Raw genomic sequence first — 18,977 nt, 5'->3', positions numbered from 1 at the left:
CTCAGTAAGAAAAAGGTTTATCATGTGGAAACTCATGGTCAAGATTCAATTTGAGATTTATTTTAAAGTTTATCATGTGAAAACTCCATTGAAGTCTATGGGAAAGAACTGGAGCTTAATTTGGAGAAACGTTCTTTTCTACTCAAATTGAATCTTGTCCATGAGTTTTCATGTGATAAATTAAGAGATAATGTTTTCTCGTTGAATTGTATCTGTCCCATGGTTGGCAAGATGTATTGTGGGCAACATGTTTGGCACATTGCCCCTATATTTTGACTTTGCATACTGTTCTGCTGGTACAAAATAACTCACAGGAGCTCCTGGTCCATCCTTAATGAAATACTGAACTGAAAAGCTCATTGGCAGTCTTGGTACATTGTTATTGAAATGCATCACCAGAACTAAAACACAATATTGAAATAAAATACGGGGGTATATACTTTCCAATAGCCAAATATGCATACTAAAACTGGAGCAAGACTCTAGGAACAAACAGGATGTACTTGTGTGTACCAGCTTCTGTCTGTTGTGTATGTTTTTTCTGGCACACCCTTCTGGAACAGGATCACACTCCAACAACAAGACATCCACCTCCTGCTTATGAGGAAAATGAGGGAACCCTCTATAGTACTGGTGCAATAGACTGGTAAACCTAAATAGCATGGTAACTTCATCTAACTCCTCAGGAAGTCCCTAGACCCTGGTGGCCATTCTCTCAGTTTGGATGCCAAGACCAAGTTTCTCGTAGGCTCCCCTTTTGCAAGATGTCTCTTGGGACTTTCAGTCCCACGCTGGCTAATCAGAATGCTTCCCCACTGATGACCTATCATGATGGCATTATTGGTGGGTGGGGATAATGCTCAGAGGGGCCATCCAGAATGATTGCTGGAGGAATGGGCAGTATTTGTTGTTCAAGTACTACCCATGCTATTTTTTTATCTTGTTAGAGATCACCAAATCTTTGTTACTTTTAGTGCCTTTATTGCTATAAGCCTTTTCTGCTAGAGACATCAAATGTTCCTGGAAAAAAATGTAAAAACATGTATGTGCCAGCAAATCCATTACTTCAGTTAATATCTTGTTAATTAAAATGCCCATTGATTACAACTGCCCCCATAGCTCAAGCTGTTCCTGTTTATTTAGCTGTGCTAAAAACCTCTAAATAGCATTTTTGAGACTTGAAATCCATAAGTGGTTATCCCCTAAGGACACTGTTTATATCGAGCAGCAAAAAAACGGCAATCCATTCCTTCTGGCAAGCTTGGCACCCCAGAGCCAAGAACTGGGATGTATGTCCAGACATCTGTAATTCTGAAACTAGAGCAGGGATCTTCCCAATGGACGTGCACATATTTGTCTCACAGAGTCATGCAGATCAGAGAACACACCACAGGCCCCATTCTGCCTAAAATAGAAAAGCATTTGGTTGGCACCCAGCACTATCCTCTCAGACAGAGCGATAAGTATGACCTTGTATGTGGCGGGATGGATAAGCAGCTAGAGTAGAGGAATTCATTCAGAGAAGGTAGAAAGGATCAATCCATTGCTGACAGAACCCACCAGGTTGTGGGTCCTTAATATATTGATTATGGGTGAGTGCAGAGGACCTCTTGTCTTTGTCTGCATGAATGTTGAGGTCACTTTCCCTTTATTGCTATAGTTGTGGGGAACAACTCATTAGATGAGTGAGGGGATCACAGCAGGGAAGTTATGTTTAATAGAAAGAGAAAGATGGCTGACCTCTGACTCCAAGCTGATTTTGAACTAGGGTATTGTTCTAAGCTAAAAGCTGGTGTAATTATTAGGTTGTTTCCATCCTTCTCTCTGTCATATCATGTTATATCTCTGTGACTAAGGGACCTAAAAATCCATAGCAACTGTAACAAGCATGGGGATCACTGTGCAACGCTCACAGGTTGTTTAGTTGTCTAGGAAATTTGTTTCACTAATTGGAAAATGTGCTAAAATGTCTACTGGAAATGTTCTATTTTGAAACTTTTGTTTCAGGCCAAAATTGCTTTAACATAGCAGAATTGGACACAGTTTACATGGATTCTGTCAGGATTTTTATGGTGTACATTTTATTTCTAAATTACACTGTTTACATAGAAAATAATTCACTCTACCATATAACATTTTATTCTTGAACCAACAAATGTATTTTTAGCTGTAATATCGGTGTGTAGGCGCCATCTCAGTGCATTGTGCCTGATTCTAAGAGTTTTCTGTGGATTAGAGCAACACATTAATTCTCATCATCCTTACTTTGTGCCTGTTAGTGATATGTGGTTTGACCCACAGCCCTAGGGACCCATGGGTTTAACCTTATGTCAGATAGGTTAGAGTTGAAATTTGGGGCAACTATTGTGGGTGGGGTTGGGTGCCTGAAATGTTTTCCTGTCTTGGAACCTAAGGCACATGCAGAAGTAGTGTACATAGTGGAAAGATGCAGGTATGGATTGGGTGCGGGTCCTTCAATGGGTGTTTGTGGTTCCTACAATGGCAACAGTTTTCATGATATGGTTGGGTACGGGTTAAGGTTTTACAGGTAACGGTTGGTTGCGGATCAAGTTTTTCCTGACCTGCACATCTAGTGCCTGTGCTTCTCCCATAATTGCTTTTTATTCAGGAATTGCCTTCCAGTCTCACTCACTTATTATAAATGTAATTGGTGCCGAGAGTAAGGAGTGTCTACTGGAATACTGAGATGGTGTGTAAATTCCCATTTGAATGGTTTTACCCCTTTTCAAAATCACAGAATAACTGAGAAAGGGAAAAAACCAAGGTAATTGGGCTGAATATGAAAATATCTGGCAGAAGGGATAAAATATTTAGGGATTTAGGAAAACGGTAACAATTTGGCAGGGACTGGCTTATTCCTATTTATGGGGAATATGGGGACACTGACTTAGCATCACAGTCACATATTTTAATCTTAATATATTTCCCTACAAAAGCTCTAAAATAATTTTATACACATTCCTTCTTTTAGTTTTGGAGTAGGGAAGGGGATCAGGTGACAGAAGATCACTCCTTGCCTCCTCCTGTCCTGAAGTAGCAACAATTAGCTGATTGCCAAGGGGGCAACCAGGGGACAGCTTTCAGAGGTGGGGACGCTTGAAGGGGTTAATTTTCCACAGGGACAAAGAAACTCCCCCTAAAGTGGGGACAAATGAAGGGGTCTCCAACCAGTGCGCCGTGGACTAGTGCCGGGCTGTGGGCTGTGCTGAACCGGGCGCCTCTGGTCCTGGCTGCAGTCTATAATAGCTTCAAAGACAATAAAAATGTCCCAGTTACCTGTGATCCTAGCTCCCTGATGTGTTACACAGTCATGACAACAACTATGCGACGCCCAGGAAGCTTTCTACTGATCACAACAAGAACCAAAATACTTAAAACTCCATACTATGTGGCAGGGGATGTCACCACTTGGGAGAAAGAAGAGTAAGAGGTTTGGGCTCGTCTAGTTGTAGGGAAACACTCTCAGGGCTCCCACTGATTTTGTATTATGGTGAGTGGTATTATATTTTATAATGTAATAATAATAATAGAAATAAAGTGCATCATATAAAATGGAATTATTACATTTACATTATATATGTAAAAACTAAATTACATACTTTGCACTTTGAACCCCCCCCCAGGGTGAGGCAAAAAAGGTTGGGGGCCGCTGGATTAATGGTAACCTGAACACTCCTTGTGCTGAAGGGGGGGGGGGGACTCATGCACAGTTGAGTCTCATGCAGAACTAGCAAACTATATTTTAAATCAAAGGAATTGGTAATTTAAGTGAATCAGGCCAAAATATAGTTAATTAATGTGAATAAAGAGGAGCCCCTTACATAAATCTGCCATAGAACTGGTGTTCTGCAAATGTTGCACTTATAATATTTCACAGAATTAATGGATATGTCAATATACACCCCAGTCCTGCCTGTACACCCTTTTGGTAGATTTCCCAGTTGGTTGAATTGCATGGTGCAAAATGTTTGAACCCGTCTACTGACCACAATTTCACTGCAATTCTAAAATAAATAAAGCCCACAGCTCATAATGCACTACAGACATGGTCCATAGACTCAGGGAGGGTTCGACTACATTCACTGAGGTCCACGGGACCACTCAGTGGGTCAGTAGTCAGCAAGTTTGTCTATGCCATGTAGAAAGGAATCCTGTGAAGACATTTCAGCCAATAAAGCCAAGCTTTTGATTCCTTAAACACCTTGGAGGTTCCTGGCTTCTCACAATGAAGCCCTTCCCAGACCACTCTATCCGCTTCCATGAAAGCAGTTCCCCCCATACTTGTGTCAATGACATGTTAGATCAGTAAGGTTCTGGAGGAGCTTTGTAAATGTTATCATCCATATTCACCATTCTGGATTGAAAGGCAAACTTCTTCTCATCATCAAACATCAAATGGCCCACATCCATAAATCTGTGCATGTTGCACAGAGGTCTCTAATTAATACACTAGGGAAGGGCCCTTAGGAATACACATTAGATTTACTGAAAAGAAATCTGATAGAATGTTAAGAAATCAATTTCTGGCTACACGCCTTTTGAATTTCTTCGAAATCTGCAAGTGGAATATACTTCACGCTCAACAAGGACTTTCTTCAGCTCATACTGAGGGCTCAATTTCAGTGGCGGGCCTGTGCCAAATTCTGCGCACTGATGGAATTTTGCCACTTCAATGTAAATTTTCCAATATTAACAACTGCAGCTACAGGTGAACCTTACTATAAAAAACCTATTGAATTACATCTTTAAAGTCATGCTCTTCTGAACAATGTATCTGTGCCAGTTAAGTATGAAATAACATTATTATTATTATCCTTTATTTCCATAGAACTGACATATTCTGCAGTGTATTACAGAGATTATACATCATTTACATTAGTCCCTGCCCTGGTGATGCCTTTCACATTTACACAGACTACGGTCAGCTTTACTAGAAGCCAACTAATGTCGGGAACACTCTGGTCTAGAACCATCGACCTGCAATATACTAGGCACTCTCGGCTCCTACCTGAGCCACAGGAGGCAGTTTGGTTGGAGCCTGGTGGATTATTATCTTTTTCTCTTGTCTGTATTCCCTGGCAACCACCTAATCCAGCTGCAGGCAATAGCCATATTAAGGGGCTATTTAAGCCTGCCTCTTACTACAACCTGTGCTGGATCATCTGGAGGCTCATCTGTCCAAGCCTTGAGTTCCTGTCCTCTAAGTCTCTTTCTGCCCTATATCCCCTCTGGTTCTGATTCCCTGGTTTCTGACCCCTGGTCTGTAATTGGATTTCTGCTTGTCTGCCCTATCTATGTCCCGTCTGGTTCTGATTCCCTGGTTTCTGCTTGTCTGCAAGTTCCGAGGACTCTGTGTTTGATTTCTGCCTGCCTAGAACTTTGCCTGCTTTCAGACTGAGCCATCGTGCTGTCCTATTCTTAACCACACCAGGACTGCAGAATATACTCTAGAAATGTGCATTAATAATAATAGCTCAGTTACTCTCAGCATCTTCTCTCATGCACTTGCATGACAGTGCCCTGGCTGGAATCAAATGTAGGACTCCAGTACTGCTAATCCCTGTGCCCCCATCCTGCCCTCATATATATGTATCATTTGTCCTCAGTATATAAAAAGCATTCAATATCTACACTAGTGTGAAATGCCAAAAAAAAACACCAGCTCACTGGCAGTGGTGTAACTAGATGTTACTGAGTCCCAAAATATAGGAAAGTTAACTTTTTCTACTACAATATATTTAAACTGCTCATTAATTAGGGCCTCACTGGCCCTAATGAAGCGATAACATTTTTAACGCATGCTATAAATAGCGCTAGTTTTATCAACCTTTAGTGAATCGGCCCCTATTACTGTTAGTTGTCTGTACTCTACTATTCCATATAATTTAGGTCGGGGGTCCCGAACCAGTCAAATGTAAAAAAAGTTGGGGAGCAACACAAGAATGAAAAATGTACCAGGGGGTGCCAAATAAGGGCTATGATTGGTTATTTAAAAGTTGACCAAGTTAGTGTTAAAATCTGCAGCAGCCCATTATTTTTCAGATACCCAAGCTATTAAGCAGAATTCAGTACAGACCTGGTAGAATGAAAATTCTCTGGGAATGGGCCAGAAAGAGAAATCCACTTAACACATGCTGTATCTGGCTTTAGTTGGAGCCCTGCCATACACTGTAGACTCAACAGAGATAACTGAAGTCCCTGCCAACACTGCTTTTTACTGTCTACTGAGAGATGCATGCACGTGTGGTACCTTTGTGGAGAAGAACATGATTTAAATAGGACTAAAGCCTGTGATTGGTGAAAAATGTAGCAATCTTGCAAGTGACAGGCAAATAATACCTAGCAAAGCTGATTCCATGGCACTGCATAGCCCTGGTTATGTGCCATGCTGCCACGGGTACATTGGAAAATACAAAACATCATGCATTAACCTTTGGCCCAAGAGACAAAGGACATGGCTAAAGGTGCCCTGGGGCCAAACAATCGAATTATAATGACGGGTATAGGCAAAGTCGGTCCAGGGACCACATCAACAAGCCGATGCGGTCCCCAATCCAACTAGATTTTCTAACCTGCCCAATCGAGATCTGGTAGCCCCCATACACGGGCCGATTCTAGCTGCCGATATCGGTCCCTTAGCCTTTTGCAACTAGAGACCAGCAGAGAAGTAATTAACCTCTTCCCTGCTAGACATCAACTGCTCAGCATTGCTCATATTTGTTCAGCTTATCAAGTCAGTATTTGTATTGTTCTTTACAAAAAACCCGCTGTTCAGTTAGAAGAAGGTCTGGACTGGCAATCTGCGAATTCTACGAACCCTTTTCTTACCACATTCCTGTAGAATCGGATCACACTCTCTTTTCGTGGCTGTTACTTAACTGTAATCAGGGTCGGACTGGGCTGCCGGGACACTGGGAAAAATCCCGGTGGGCCCCAGCTCTTGTGGACCCTGACGGCCCAGACCCGACCCTAGCCAGCGCTCCCCCTCCCGACCGCTCCTCCCCTGACGCGTCAAATTTATGCGCTTGGGGGAGGACGTCAGGTGGGGGGCCCTGCGAGGGGGGTTACGGGGGGCCTCTGCGGGGGGGGGGTTAGGGGACGGGACAGGAGCCCCGGTGGGCCGTTCAACCCCCAGTCCGACCCTGACTGCAATCCAGTAGACCTGACCCCTCTTTGATATGAAACATACTGGGAACTGGGATTTACAGCGCATTGCCTTCACCTCCTGGGCCCTCCTCTTTTCCCAGTTTCCACTTGGATTTTTTTTGTTGGCAAAATCTGGGTGAACCTGTATTTAGCCTATGGTAATAAAGTAAGTAGCTATATCTTTTAAGGAGGCCCATTTACCAACATTCTGATTTTCATGGTTTCGGTGTTTTTTAAAACCACAAATCTAAAACCACGAATGTTATTTATTAAAACAGACTTTTTCATGAATGAAAAAAAAACAAAGCAAAAACTACAAGTTTTATTTTTGTCACACAAATGAAATCGTCTAAAACCACAAAGCAAAGAAAGATTAGCCAACTGAAAAAGGACAGCTGCCATTGACTTGTATATGACTTTGAAGCTTTTAGACGGCATATTTTTACTTTTGGATTTGTCACAGTTTTGACACATAATATATGGTGAAAAAAGGTGTTTTTTTTTCTATGAAAAAATTGTACTTTTGAGCAAAAAAAATATAAATTATGAAAAAAAACCCACAACCTTTAGTAAATGGGCCCCTAAGATAACTGAGCTCATCACCTCTCATAAGTCCACAGCACAAAGAAATCACAGACCGAATTCTTAACACAACATGGAATAGAGTTCTAGAAAATTTTAATTAGCAAAATGCCAGTTTTATCTTAATTTCAGAAAATACTCACAAATATGTCTCTGTATATATCCACAGAAGTAACATATTCGGAGGAGTATTAAGTGGGAAAAAAACAGGCCTGGGCTACACTTGGTCACTGATCAGATTGTTCAGCCATAAGCAAATGAATTCTGCTAGGGCGGGTTTCTTTACATCCGCCAAACCATATTTATTGCTTTGGTCAGCACTTTATTCCAACTGCATAATGAAGTGTATTTGAACATTCAATCAAGTTCATCATATAATGATTCTGAAAAGCAATCATTTTTAAATCCCCAGAAGTTACATGAATTAATAGCCTGGATAAAAGAAACTGAGAAAAGTGCAGCAAATGCACAGAGTTCTTATCTTCTGTTTAACTAAATAATGTATAAGTTGACACTTAATACTAATTCACTTTTATTGGTGGACCTGCCCTTCTTCTTTTTTTCCACAGAACATACACTTTAATGAAACAGCACCCAAATATATTTGTAGCTCTTGTCTCTGTGTCCCTACTGTAATTTATATGGTTGTTAGAAATCACTAAGGAGTTCCACTGCCATACAGCTGAGGTCACATAACTTTGGAGTGACTTCTAATAGTTAATTATATTTCAGTAGGTGTTATATTATCCTTAGATATATAGCAGAGCCAACAGTACTTACCCCAGTGCTACTGACACGGCTCTCACAGAATACCCATCATGCCCCTCAGTGCTGCTGTCACTTTAAGTTATAAACAGGGTGTTCCAACATCAGAACACTATACAGGTATAGGACCCGTTATCCAGAATGCTCGGGACCAAGGGTATTCTGGATAAGGGGTCTTTCCGTAATTTGGATCTCCATACCTTAAGTCTACTAAAAAAAATCAATAAAACATTAATTAAACCCAATAGCATTATTTTGCCTCCAAAAAGGATTATTTATATCTTAGTTGGGATCAGTTACAAGGTACTGTTTTATTATTACAGAGAAAAGGGAATCATTTAACCATTAAATAAACCCAATAGGGCTGTTCTGCCCCCAATAAGGGGTAATTATATCTTAGTTGGGATCAAGTACAGGTACTGTTTTATTATTACAGAGAAAAGGGAATCATTTAACCATTAAATAAACCCAATAGGGCTGTTCTGCCCCAATAAGGGGTAATTATATCTTAGTTGGGATCAAGTACAGGTACTGTTTTATTATAACAGAGAAAAGGGAATCATTTAACCATTAAATAAACCCAATAGGGCTGTTCTGCCCCCAATAAGGGGTAATTATATCTTAGTTGGGATCAAGTACAGGTACTGTTTTATTATTACAGAGAAAAGGGAATCATTTAACCATTAAATAAACCCAATAGGGCTCTTCTGCCCCCAATAAGGGGTAATTATATCTTAGTTGGGATCAGTTACAAGGTACTGTTTTATTACTACAGAGAAAAAGGAAATCGGTTTTAATATTCTGAATTGTTTGATTAAAATGGAGTCTATGGGAGACAGGCTTTCTGTAATTCGGAGCTTTCTGGATAACAGGTTTTCAGATAAGGGATCCCATACTTGTATAAGGATCTAAAATACTCATCTTATAGATTTTAGATATATACATCCACTGTTGCACTCATCTAGCCATCACCCCCAAAGGTTATTTAATTATTTTAATCAACAAAATTGCATAAAAATGTCAAGTTGTTTGCAATAATTCTAATCCAGAGTTGAGACAACAGTAGGTTGAGGAAATGACAACTATATTGTAATGGGGTTATTCCATTAAAGTTGTTACAATGCTATGACCGGGGGCCTGGATCAAAGCACTATTCCTAAAGAGAGACACCAGCGGAACAGCAGCGCACAATTTTTACATTTGAATTTTCTAAAGCAGCTAAACATATTCAACAGATTAGACATTCTTCATGGAATATTATAGCTAGTTATAAATCAAAGGGGTTCAATAATCCTCCGAATTATTGGATATCGCCATGGAAGTAATTTACGTGATTTCCTAGTGAAAACTGATCTGATCATATGTTATGCTAAACCTCTTATGTTTATTATACAACTTAAGAATGGCAGAATTTAATGCAATAACATTACGGCTTGTTCCCAGGTGAACATTTTGTGCATTCACAAAGAGGTGAGCGCATTAAAATAAAGCATAGAATGACATTACGGCTACCTTTATTAAATACATGTGGCCTATCATCTATAGGCAAGACTGATTTAACATTGCAGTCTTGTTCTGATGGCCATAGCTCAGCCATATGCATATCAGGATGAGGATGGGTTAAAGAGAACCGTGCGTGATTTTAAAGATTTGGATTCAGTTCGGCCAGGAGCCTGGATTCGGGCAAATCCGAGTCCTGCTGAAAAAGGCTGGATCTTGGTCGAATCCCGAACCGAATCCTGGATTTGGTGCATCCCTATTATATATATATAGGTAAACACATACAGTATAAAGTATATATATATATAAAACACAAAAGGTTTTGGTCATGTATTGGGACAAGTGATGGGCGAAATAATTCGGCAGGCATGGATTCGCAGTAAAAATTCGCCCTGCAACAAAAAATTGTCGCTCCACCTAAAAAAATTGTTGTCAGTGGCAAGAAATTGTCACCCGTGCGTTTTTTTTGCGTTTATTTTTTGCAGCAGAAAGTGCATTAAAGGCCACATGCCAACCAGACATACCAAGCTGTATAATATGGCGGCCCAGATCCAACCCTTGCAGCGCTCCCCCTGCCTGACCATTCCTCCCCTGATGCGTTAAATTTACGCACGCTCAGGGTGGGGGCCCCTGCAGGGGGGTTAGGGGACACGCCTGGCGGGGGCACCTGCAGGGCCCCTGGGACGGGAGCCCTGGTGGGCCCTGCACCCCCAGTCCGACCCTGTGCACATATACACTATGCATATCCTGAATATGGTTTACATTGGTGCAGTTATATTGATGATGTGATGGCCATCCGAAGGGCCAATATTGCTATACCTTCAAAATATACTTGATGCAAGCCTCCCTACTGTAAAGTTTTCAGTGGTATTTTACTGTAAATTAATGAAATTCTTTGGATACTACAATATATCTAAGACATAGCAAGGTACTGACTTATATGTATAGGAAACAGATTGGAAAAAACTATTGACATATGATTCTTTCCATATTCAGTCTTGTGTCCTCTCTTTGCTGAGTATTTACGTGATAAGCAAATCGAGAGCAAGGAACATGTTTTGGATCAAAGAGTGGCAGAAATGACAGTGAAGTGTCTCCACAAGATTTACTGTAAAAGGAAAAACTGAAAGTGAGGCTCACAAATCATGAGGCCCTTCTTCATACATAAATCAAAGCTGGAGGCCCAATACGTTTACTTTCTGTGCATGTTCTTCATCTGGTTATGCAAAAAATACACCACGTACCAGTAAGCAACAAGCCAGTGGCCTTTACTACCCATTTCATTAATCCTGTACATTATTATAATGTGCTGTGTAACGTGCTGCATACAGAGTGTTCACAGCTGCATTCAACCTAAAAAAATCTGTGGTGCAAAGTCTCCTAGACGTATGGCAACGTCCCAGCAATGTATAGGAAAAAGGGGAAAAGGAGAGACTGCACTCAAACAGGATTTGGCTGGGGAGCTTACCCCATTTATTCTGCCAGTGTACCACACAAAATCAACGTTTTGGGGGCATTGTATAAATAAATGATGATGACAGCAGTTTGAAATTCTATCACATTTCCAAAAATGTAAACTTCTTCAACAGCATCTCTGAAATGTCGGTTCCTGTCCCAGTGGAGGCTATCATCTAAGAAGCCTATCCCATTTACAAATATAACAGTCAATTTTATAAAGGTGCCCATACACCTTCAGATCCGCTCGCATGGCGATCTGACTATATTTTTTAACCTGCCCAATCGATATCTGGCTGATTTCAGGCCAGATATCGGTCGGGAGTGCCCATACACGGGCCAATTAGCTGCCAAATCAGTCTAAGGGACCGATATCGGCAGCTAGAATTGGCCCGTGTATGGGGACCTTAAGCCAATTAACGTTTTTAGTATTTGGAGTATGGGAGGGCAATGGAGTACCACAAGGAAACCCATTCAACCACAGCAATAATATATAAAGTCATTGCAGTGCCTTTACTGGAATGAAAGAGTTTATCCCTGCAGGGCAGTAAAGCTAACCATTGCACTACTGTGTATGCGGTGTGTATAAATCCCATCTGAGCAGTCATTAGCCACATGATGTGCCTGACTCATATGATCTATGCTTCAACTATAGACTTAAACAGTCTTATTGAATTTCCTTAAATGTTTGGCTTGAAAAAAACAGAATCAGAACTCAAATGATTGCAATAATTTTTATATTTCTGGACTTTAATGAAATTTCTCTTAGAACCAGTTACAGTCCTATTAATATGTCTGGGAAGTAATCTTGAACTACCCTCTCTATTAAAGGGATACTGTCATGTTTTTATGGGGTACTTTTTATTTCTAAATGACACTGTTTGCAAATAATTCACTCTACCATTTCAAATCTTATTCTTGAACCAACAAATGTATTTTTTTAGCTGTAATATTGGTGTGTAGGTGCCATCTCAGAGCATTGTGCCTGAGTTTGAGCTTTCAGAAAGAACCAGCGCTACACATTAGAACTGCTTTCAGCTAACCTATTGTTTCTCATACTCCCATGTAACTGGAGGAGTCCCAAGCCGGACTTGGATTTCTTACTATTGAGTTTTATTCTGATACCTACTGGGAGCTGATATCTTGCTCCCTTCCCATTGTTCTGCTGATCGGCTGCTGGGAGGGGGGAGATATCACTCCAACTTGCAGTAAAGTGTGACTGAAGTTTATCAGAGCACAGGTCACATGGGTGTGGCGCCCTGGGAAATGAAGAATATGGCTAGCCCCATGTGACATTTCAAAATTAAATATAAAAAAAATATGTTTGTGCTTTTAAAAAACAGATTCCAATACAGGATTCTGCTGGAGAAGCTCTATTAACTGATGGGTTTTGAAAAAAACATATTTTCTCATGACAGTATTCCTTTAAGGACAAGTTCAACTAACATTAGTTTAGAAGCCTTTCCATTAATGTTTGCATGTAAAGAAAGCGAACGAAATTTATTGGAGAAATTAGAGATAGTTATGATAAAATATACTCCTATTATTTTGCGGCATGTAATTATCTGTCCCTACATGCTTCATTACGGCACCTAATTTGTATTTCTGGAAACTAAATTGACATCATCGCGGGGTTAATGGAATTTTTATTTGGAAATTTGCTTCGGTCATTACTTGCTCCTTAGACATTTTAAGTGTTACAAAGTGACTTGCATTTTAGCTGAGGTTTATATTATGAGTCTTCCAGTAGCTTTAATGTAATGTAATGTGTGAAGAGCCTGCTATAGGATTGTTGTTATAGCATTAGGAACAAATGTAGTGCTGGGGCCTTGTGCCAAGCACCGTAAGGAGATAAATGGGTGCAGGAATATAGACAAATATAGAGCATTCAATTCATCATTTATATTAGATCGACGTCAGGGAGGATTCTTATACCTAGAAATACAAGTTTCTTGTACTTTATGAAACTATTTAGGAGGTGCTTAGTTCCATTTCATATACATTAATAGTTCGGACTTACCAAAGAGATTTAACTTGGCCATGTGGTATAACATTTTCATATGAAATATTTATATATATATATAGTGCAGGAACTGTGCAGCAATAGGACTGAATTTAATGGTAGACTACTAATATTCCAAGTAAGACGTATGCATAGATGGAACAACCCATAAAAACAAATACCCAGGCTTTTGCAGCCTACAGTTAAGTTTTTATAAATAAAAAATATCCTTATGGTGTCAAGATTTTACTGCCGGGCTGTGTGCAATGTGGATCACTTCAATGTCCGTCTAATAGTTGGAATTCTAGTTAATAGGCTTTATATAGGTGTCTCCCACCCCCAACGCATTTTTTTCCTCCCAGCATCAATGCCATTTATAGCACCTATTCTAGCAGATGGCAAATTCCAGACATGTCACTCTTTGCCAGTAATCTCTTTCTTACCCTACAAATGCCTCTGCAACTATAATAATAATAAACCCAATTTGTTAGGAAGTTTTATCTGTCTCAACGGCTCACAATGATTTCCACTGTGAAAAACCTCAATGTATTAACTGTGCTGTAAATCTCAGATATAATGAAGGACTATGTCAAGTGGTTAAAGGTTACCAGAAATTTGTTATGAAGCTGAATAACTAGAAGCGACCACCTTCGGGCAAGCATATAAAGGTTTAACAGAGCTTCTGGGAGAAGATGACCTTTAGAACCTGATTAATGTCTCATCGAGATGAGCCAAACTATGAGACAATATATGTAGCCCTTGACAAAGAACAGGACTTCTCATGGTTGATAAGCAGCTTCGCTGACTGCCAAACTAAATGTATTAGAAACCCTCTAACTATACAGTCTGTTCCATGTACTGAGGGACAGTTGCAGAGGTTCTATGGCAGGAGGGTGTAGAGTATGAATGAAAGGAGGGGAGTGTCAATTAGCTGCTTGGAACAGTGATGATAGAAGCTCTTCCAACACATGCAACTCATTGAAATCTTCTATATTTGGATGGAAACATTTATGACTGACTTTGCTTTAATTCAGAAGTAGGGAATTAGTAGCATGCCAGATGTTGTTAAACTAGAACTCATTTAGGACTTGGTTTAGGATTACTCAAATGGTAGCACAGTAACAGCTTGAAGACAGTATGGTTTTCAGCTTCATGACATTGAGCAACTGAGACAACCCATTTGATGCCTGTCACGGTATCTTGGCATTATCAGGAAACTGTCCGCTTCCAAATTGTTTTGTTCTCAGATCAATGTAACAATCAATAACTTGTTTTAGATTTTGCAACCCATAAATGACATTCTTTCCGGACCACTGTCAAGTTACAGAATGGAGGATGTAATTCAGTTATAGAATATCAATAGATATTTTCACAGCAGACATGCAAACTCCTTGGCTGGTCCATGGTCTCCCGGAGGGCTGTACATAGTTATATATATGTAAATATTGTGTATCAGTTGGACTGGAATCCGCACTAGGACATTGCTGATATGCACTTTACAAGCTAAATGAAGCAGATCTATGATTAGAATTAAACAACAATTTCTGGACCATGGCCAACCCAAAGGTTATGTCATGCTTGTTTGGCAATGCTGTCTACTAGAGAATCTGCGTGCCCAATGATCTCACCAACAAGAGCAACAGGGATCTGCACAACAGGGATCTGCACAACAGGGATCTGCGCAACAGGGATCTGCACAACAGGGATCTGCGCAACAGGGATCTGCGCAACAGGGATCTGCGCAACAGGGATCTGCACAACAGGGATCTGCACAACACAGATCTTAATGGGGTTTGATCACCTTTGAGTTAACTTTTAGTATGATGCAGAGAGTAATATTCTGAGACCGTTTGCAATTGGTCTTCATTTTTTATCATTGGTAGTTTTTTTAATTATTTTAGTTTTTGTTCATCAGTTCTCACGTTTGGATTTTCAGCAGCTATTGCTATAGGGTCAAAATTACCTTAGCAACCAGGGTGTTTGAATGAAAGACTGATATATGAATAGGAGAGGACTTGAACAAAAAAAAATAAGTACTACAATGTAGCAATAACAATTAAACTATAGTTTTGCAAATACGTCAAAAACTGTAACTAATAAATAATGAAGACCAATTAAAAAGTTGCTTACAATTGGCCATTCTATAACATACTAAAAGTTAACTTAAAGGTAAATCAACCCTTTAAAGACAGTGCAAATGATCACTGCATTCATGAGTATATTTAACTTGTGCACAAAAGAACCAGACCTTAATCACAGAGTCATTAATCCGCTTGGGGTCTCTGTCCACCAGATCAATCTCCTTAGTCAGTAGATCCTTTGCGATCTTGCCTTCATAGAAGGATTGTTCCTCTGCCATAACTCTATCTTGCATCTTTCCCAGCACCTTACACTCCGCTGCCGTCCCGCTGTCCCTTGTGTTTGGGTAGTAGCCTCTGAAAGAAGGGTTTGCTGTATCTTTGTGATGCGTGCCTGACAAGCTTCCCTGAATGCCAAAGGACAGCTGCTTTACATAACTTAGCCAAGCTCAGTGTCATATCTGACCCCAGGCTAGCTCTCCTCTGAATCTGATCCATCAGATCACTCGAACTTAGAGAGATACATTCCTCAGCACTACTATATAGTATGGAGATAGGACCAAAGGAGCATGGGAGCATTAATGATTTCTAATATACAATATTTCTTGGCCCAAAGATCACAATCATCCAGTAATGGCTTTTGGCCTTGTCCCTTGCGTACAGCGATTTCTTTGGATTCTCTGATTCTTTTAATGTTATTATGTACTGTAGATGATGAAACTCCAAATTCTTTGTAATTTTACACTAACAACTGTTATTCTTAAATTGTTGCCCACACAGTCTTTCAGAGTGTGTTGTACCGCCACCCATCAGTGTAGGATTTGGTGTCCAGTAAAATGACAGTGTTGGTCACCGGCCTGAATTCTTTTGCAAGCCATTGTACAATGGTAAGTCCTTTTTTAGTAAATAGTTTTAGATCTGAAGTTGGAACCAGTGTCAGACTGGGGCAACTTGGGTCCTCTGGGGCTGCCACCTCAGGGGCTTTAGTTGTTAACTCTTGTCAAATCCGCCAGCCTCCACCCTCACGTGCCGCATACCTTTTACTTTTTCCTTGTGGTCACTACCGGGGGCGAGGGTAGAGTGCCAAAATCTGGAGGGGGCCTGGGTCGGTGGAGGCCTTCATGGGCTGGGGCCTATTGGGTTTTTTCCTGGTCCAGCCCAGTCCAACCCTGCTTGGAACTGTAACTAGCTGACAAAGGAGGCTCTTTGCCGTAGTTCCCCTGTTTGGCTATCCTAACTGACTAACTGTCACCATTTTAATTATGTTACTAATATCACATATTCTAAATTTCACAGCCAGAAGCTAAAAAACATCCTTTCTTTGCATTTGGTTTTAATTAGAGAGATCCAAGCTTGCACCAAGACACCAGTCATCTGCTGTGATTCCTGGCAGACCCTACTGAGAGCAGCTTGGAAGATCACTTACTGAAAAGAATCATTCTTTAATGAAAAAAGAAAGATATATGTTTTATTAATAAAGGACACATGATGCATGTCATTCCTCTCACCATTACACACATTAACAGGAAAGTGTACCCATTAGATAGGTTAATGCAATTTAACCATAAATAATCATGTATCTGCTAGGAATATGATATTTTGTGGCCATTAATCATGTCATTATCTTGCTATAATTACTCACTCATGGACACACATACGCTCAGACTTGTTTATATCTGACAGTAATGTTAGGGATGCAGCTTCTTCTATTAATTCTGTTGCTGTCTACAAACTGCCATATACAATTGTCCCCCTAATGTAATTTTGTCCAAGATTAAAGTTGAAACCACTGTAGTGTACTATTAAAATACAGACAAGTGCATTTCCAACGGCCACTTAAATTGGGTAATTTTAATTTATTTGCTAAATGGGTTATATGTTAAATACAATAGGGGTCATTTACCACCACAAAGGGAGTGTGCAAAGTGCAGTTTTGGATGCAAATCGCTAGAATGGAGCATTTTCTTAAATAATTCCAGCAAATTGCAGCCGCATGATGTGTGCCGCCTGTTGCAATGCAGGTGGACTTGTGCCAAAAGAATAACGATATTTCTAGCCAACAAAAGGAAAAGGTGCCACTATTAACTGTTGTAGGTCAACTAACCAAATCAAATATGTGATACAGGTTCACCAGACCCTCAGCTTGTGGAAACACCGTCAGTAATAGAACCAGTAAGGGGGTTTCCAGGCACTCTAGGAATCCACAGGGCCACAAAACAAAAGTTAGAAATCCTCTTATTAAGGTTGAATTAAAACATGAACACCTCCAGCAGCCCGATGCCTTTCAGTGAGCAGAAGGACCATGACTAAGTGCCTTCTGGGCACAAAAGGCTTAGGGCCGCTAGAGGTGTTTTAATTCGTTATTAAAGAGGAATCTGAGCTTTTATTTTGTGGCCCACTGGATTCCTAGAGTGCCTGGAAACCCCCTTACTAGTTCTACTACTGATGGTGTTTCCACTGCCTGAGCTGAGGGCCTGGGGCTGGGGCACCTAGACCACGTATTTGATTTGGTGAGTTAATCCACCATGGTTACTGGTGGCACCGTTTCCTTTTGTTGGCTAGAAATATTGTTATTCTTTTGGCACAAGTCTGCTGTGCCTGCTGTGGGAACCCTAGAATTAGCACCACAGTCAGGGTAGTGGTAGCTCTGGGGTTTCAAATTGTATGTGATTCAGCAACAACTTCAACCATTTTAGCAATCCTGTTGCAATAGAACAACTATGTTGATGCCTCATAATTTTAATTGCATGAAACAGCCCTGTATATACTCGAGTATAAGCCTATACTCGGCTTATACTCGAGTCAGGTGCCATGGATCCCTCTAGACCAGGGATCCCCAACCTTTCATACCCATGAGCCACATTCAAATGGAGAAAGTGTTGGAGAGCAACACAAGCATGAAAAAAGGTTCATGGGGGTAACAAGAAGACCTATAATTGGCTACTTAATAGCCCCTATGTGGACTGGCAGCCTACAGAAGGCTCTGTTTAGCATTATACTTGGTTTTTATGCCTCCAAAACTTGCCTCATTATCAGAAATTAAAAAATGAGCCCCTGCTTTGAGGCCTCTGGACTAGCACCCTCTCTCCTTTGTGTGCAAATTAGGCCACCTGCAACCAGACCCTCCAGTGCCCTGGCCTAGGCTCCCACTAGCAATACTTATTGCCCCTTACATCTCCTCTGGGACCGGGTCTGCTGCCAGTTTGCCAATGTGCAATGAGCGTGGGGGTAGAACTCATATTGTTTTTGTTAACCCTCTTCTCCGCTTACAGAGCTTGTTTACTGTTACTGAAATAAATATTGAAAAACATATACCCCACTGATGCCTCATTTAATGTAATTGTATTTATTTTGATTATTAAAACTTAACAGTAGCGGCTGCATTTCCCACCCTAGGCTTATACTCGAGTCAATAAGTTTTTCCAGTT

The 18,977-nt window shown here is 40.5% G+C and overlaps 1 protein-coding gene across 1 annotated transcript in view; it reads right to left on the bottom strand.

Moving 5' to 3' along the window:
• Positions 1-15,873, bottom strand: part of cav3.1 (caveolin 3, gene 1) — a 40,643-nt gene extending 24,770 nt beyond the window's left edge. The window contains 1 exon segment of the mRNA NM_001103028.1: positions 15,720-15,873. Within this exon segment, the coding sequence (NP_001096498.1) occupies positions 15,720-15,845 (126 nt within the window). The 5' untranslated portion in view covers positions 15,846-15,873.
• Positions 15,874-18,977: the final 3,104 nt, after the last annotated feature.

This window comes from Xenopus tropicalis, chromosome 4 (genome assembly GCF_000004195.4).
Source record: "Xenopus tropicalis strain Nigerian chromosome 4, UCB_Xtro_10.0, whole genome shotgun sequence".
Taxonomy (NCBI): domain Eukaryota; kingdom Metazoa; phylum Chordata; class Amphibia; order Anura; family Pipidae; genus Xenopus; species Xenopus tropicalis.
This window is presented reverse-complemented; position numbering and strand designations above follow the sequence as displayed.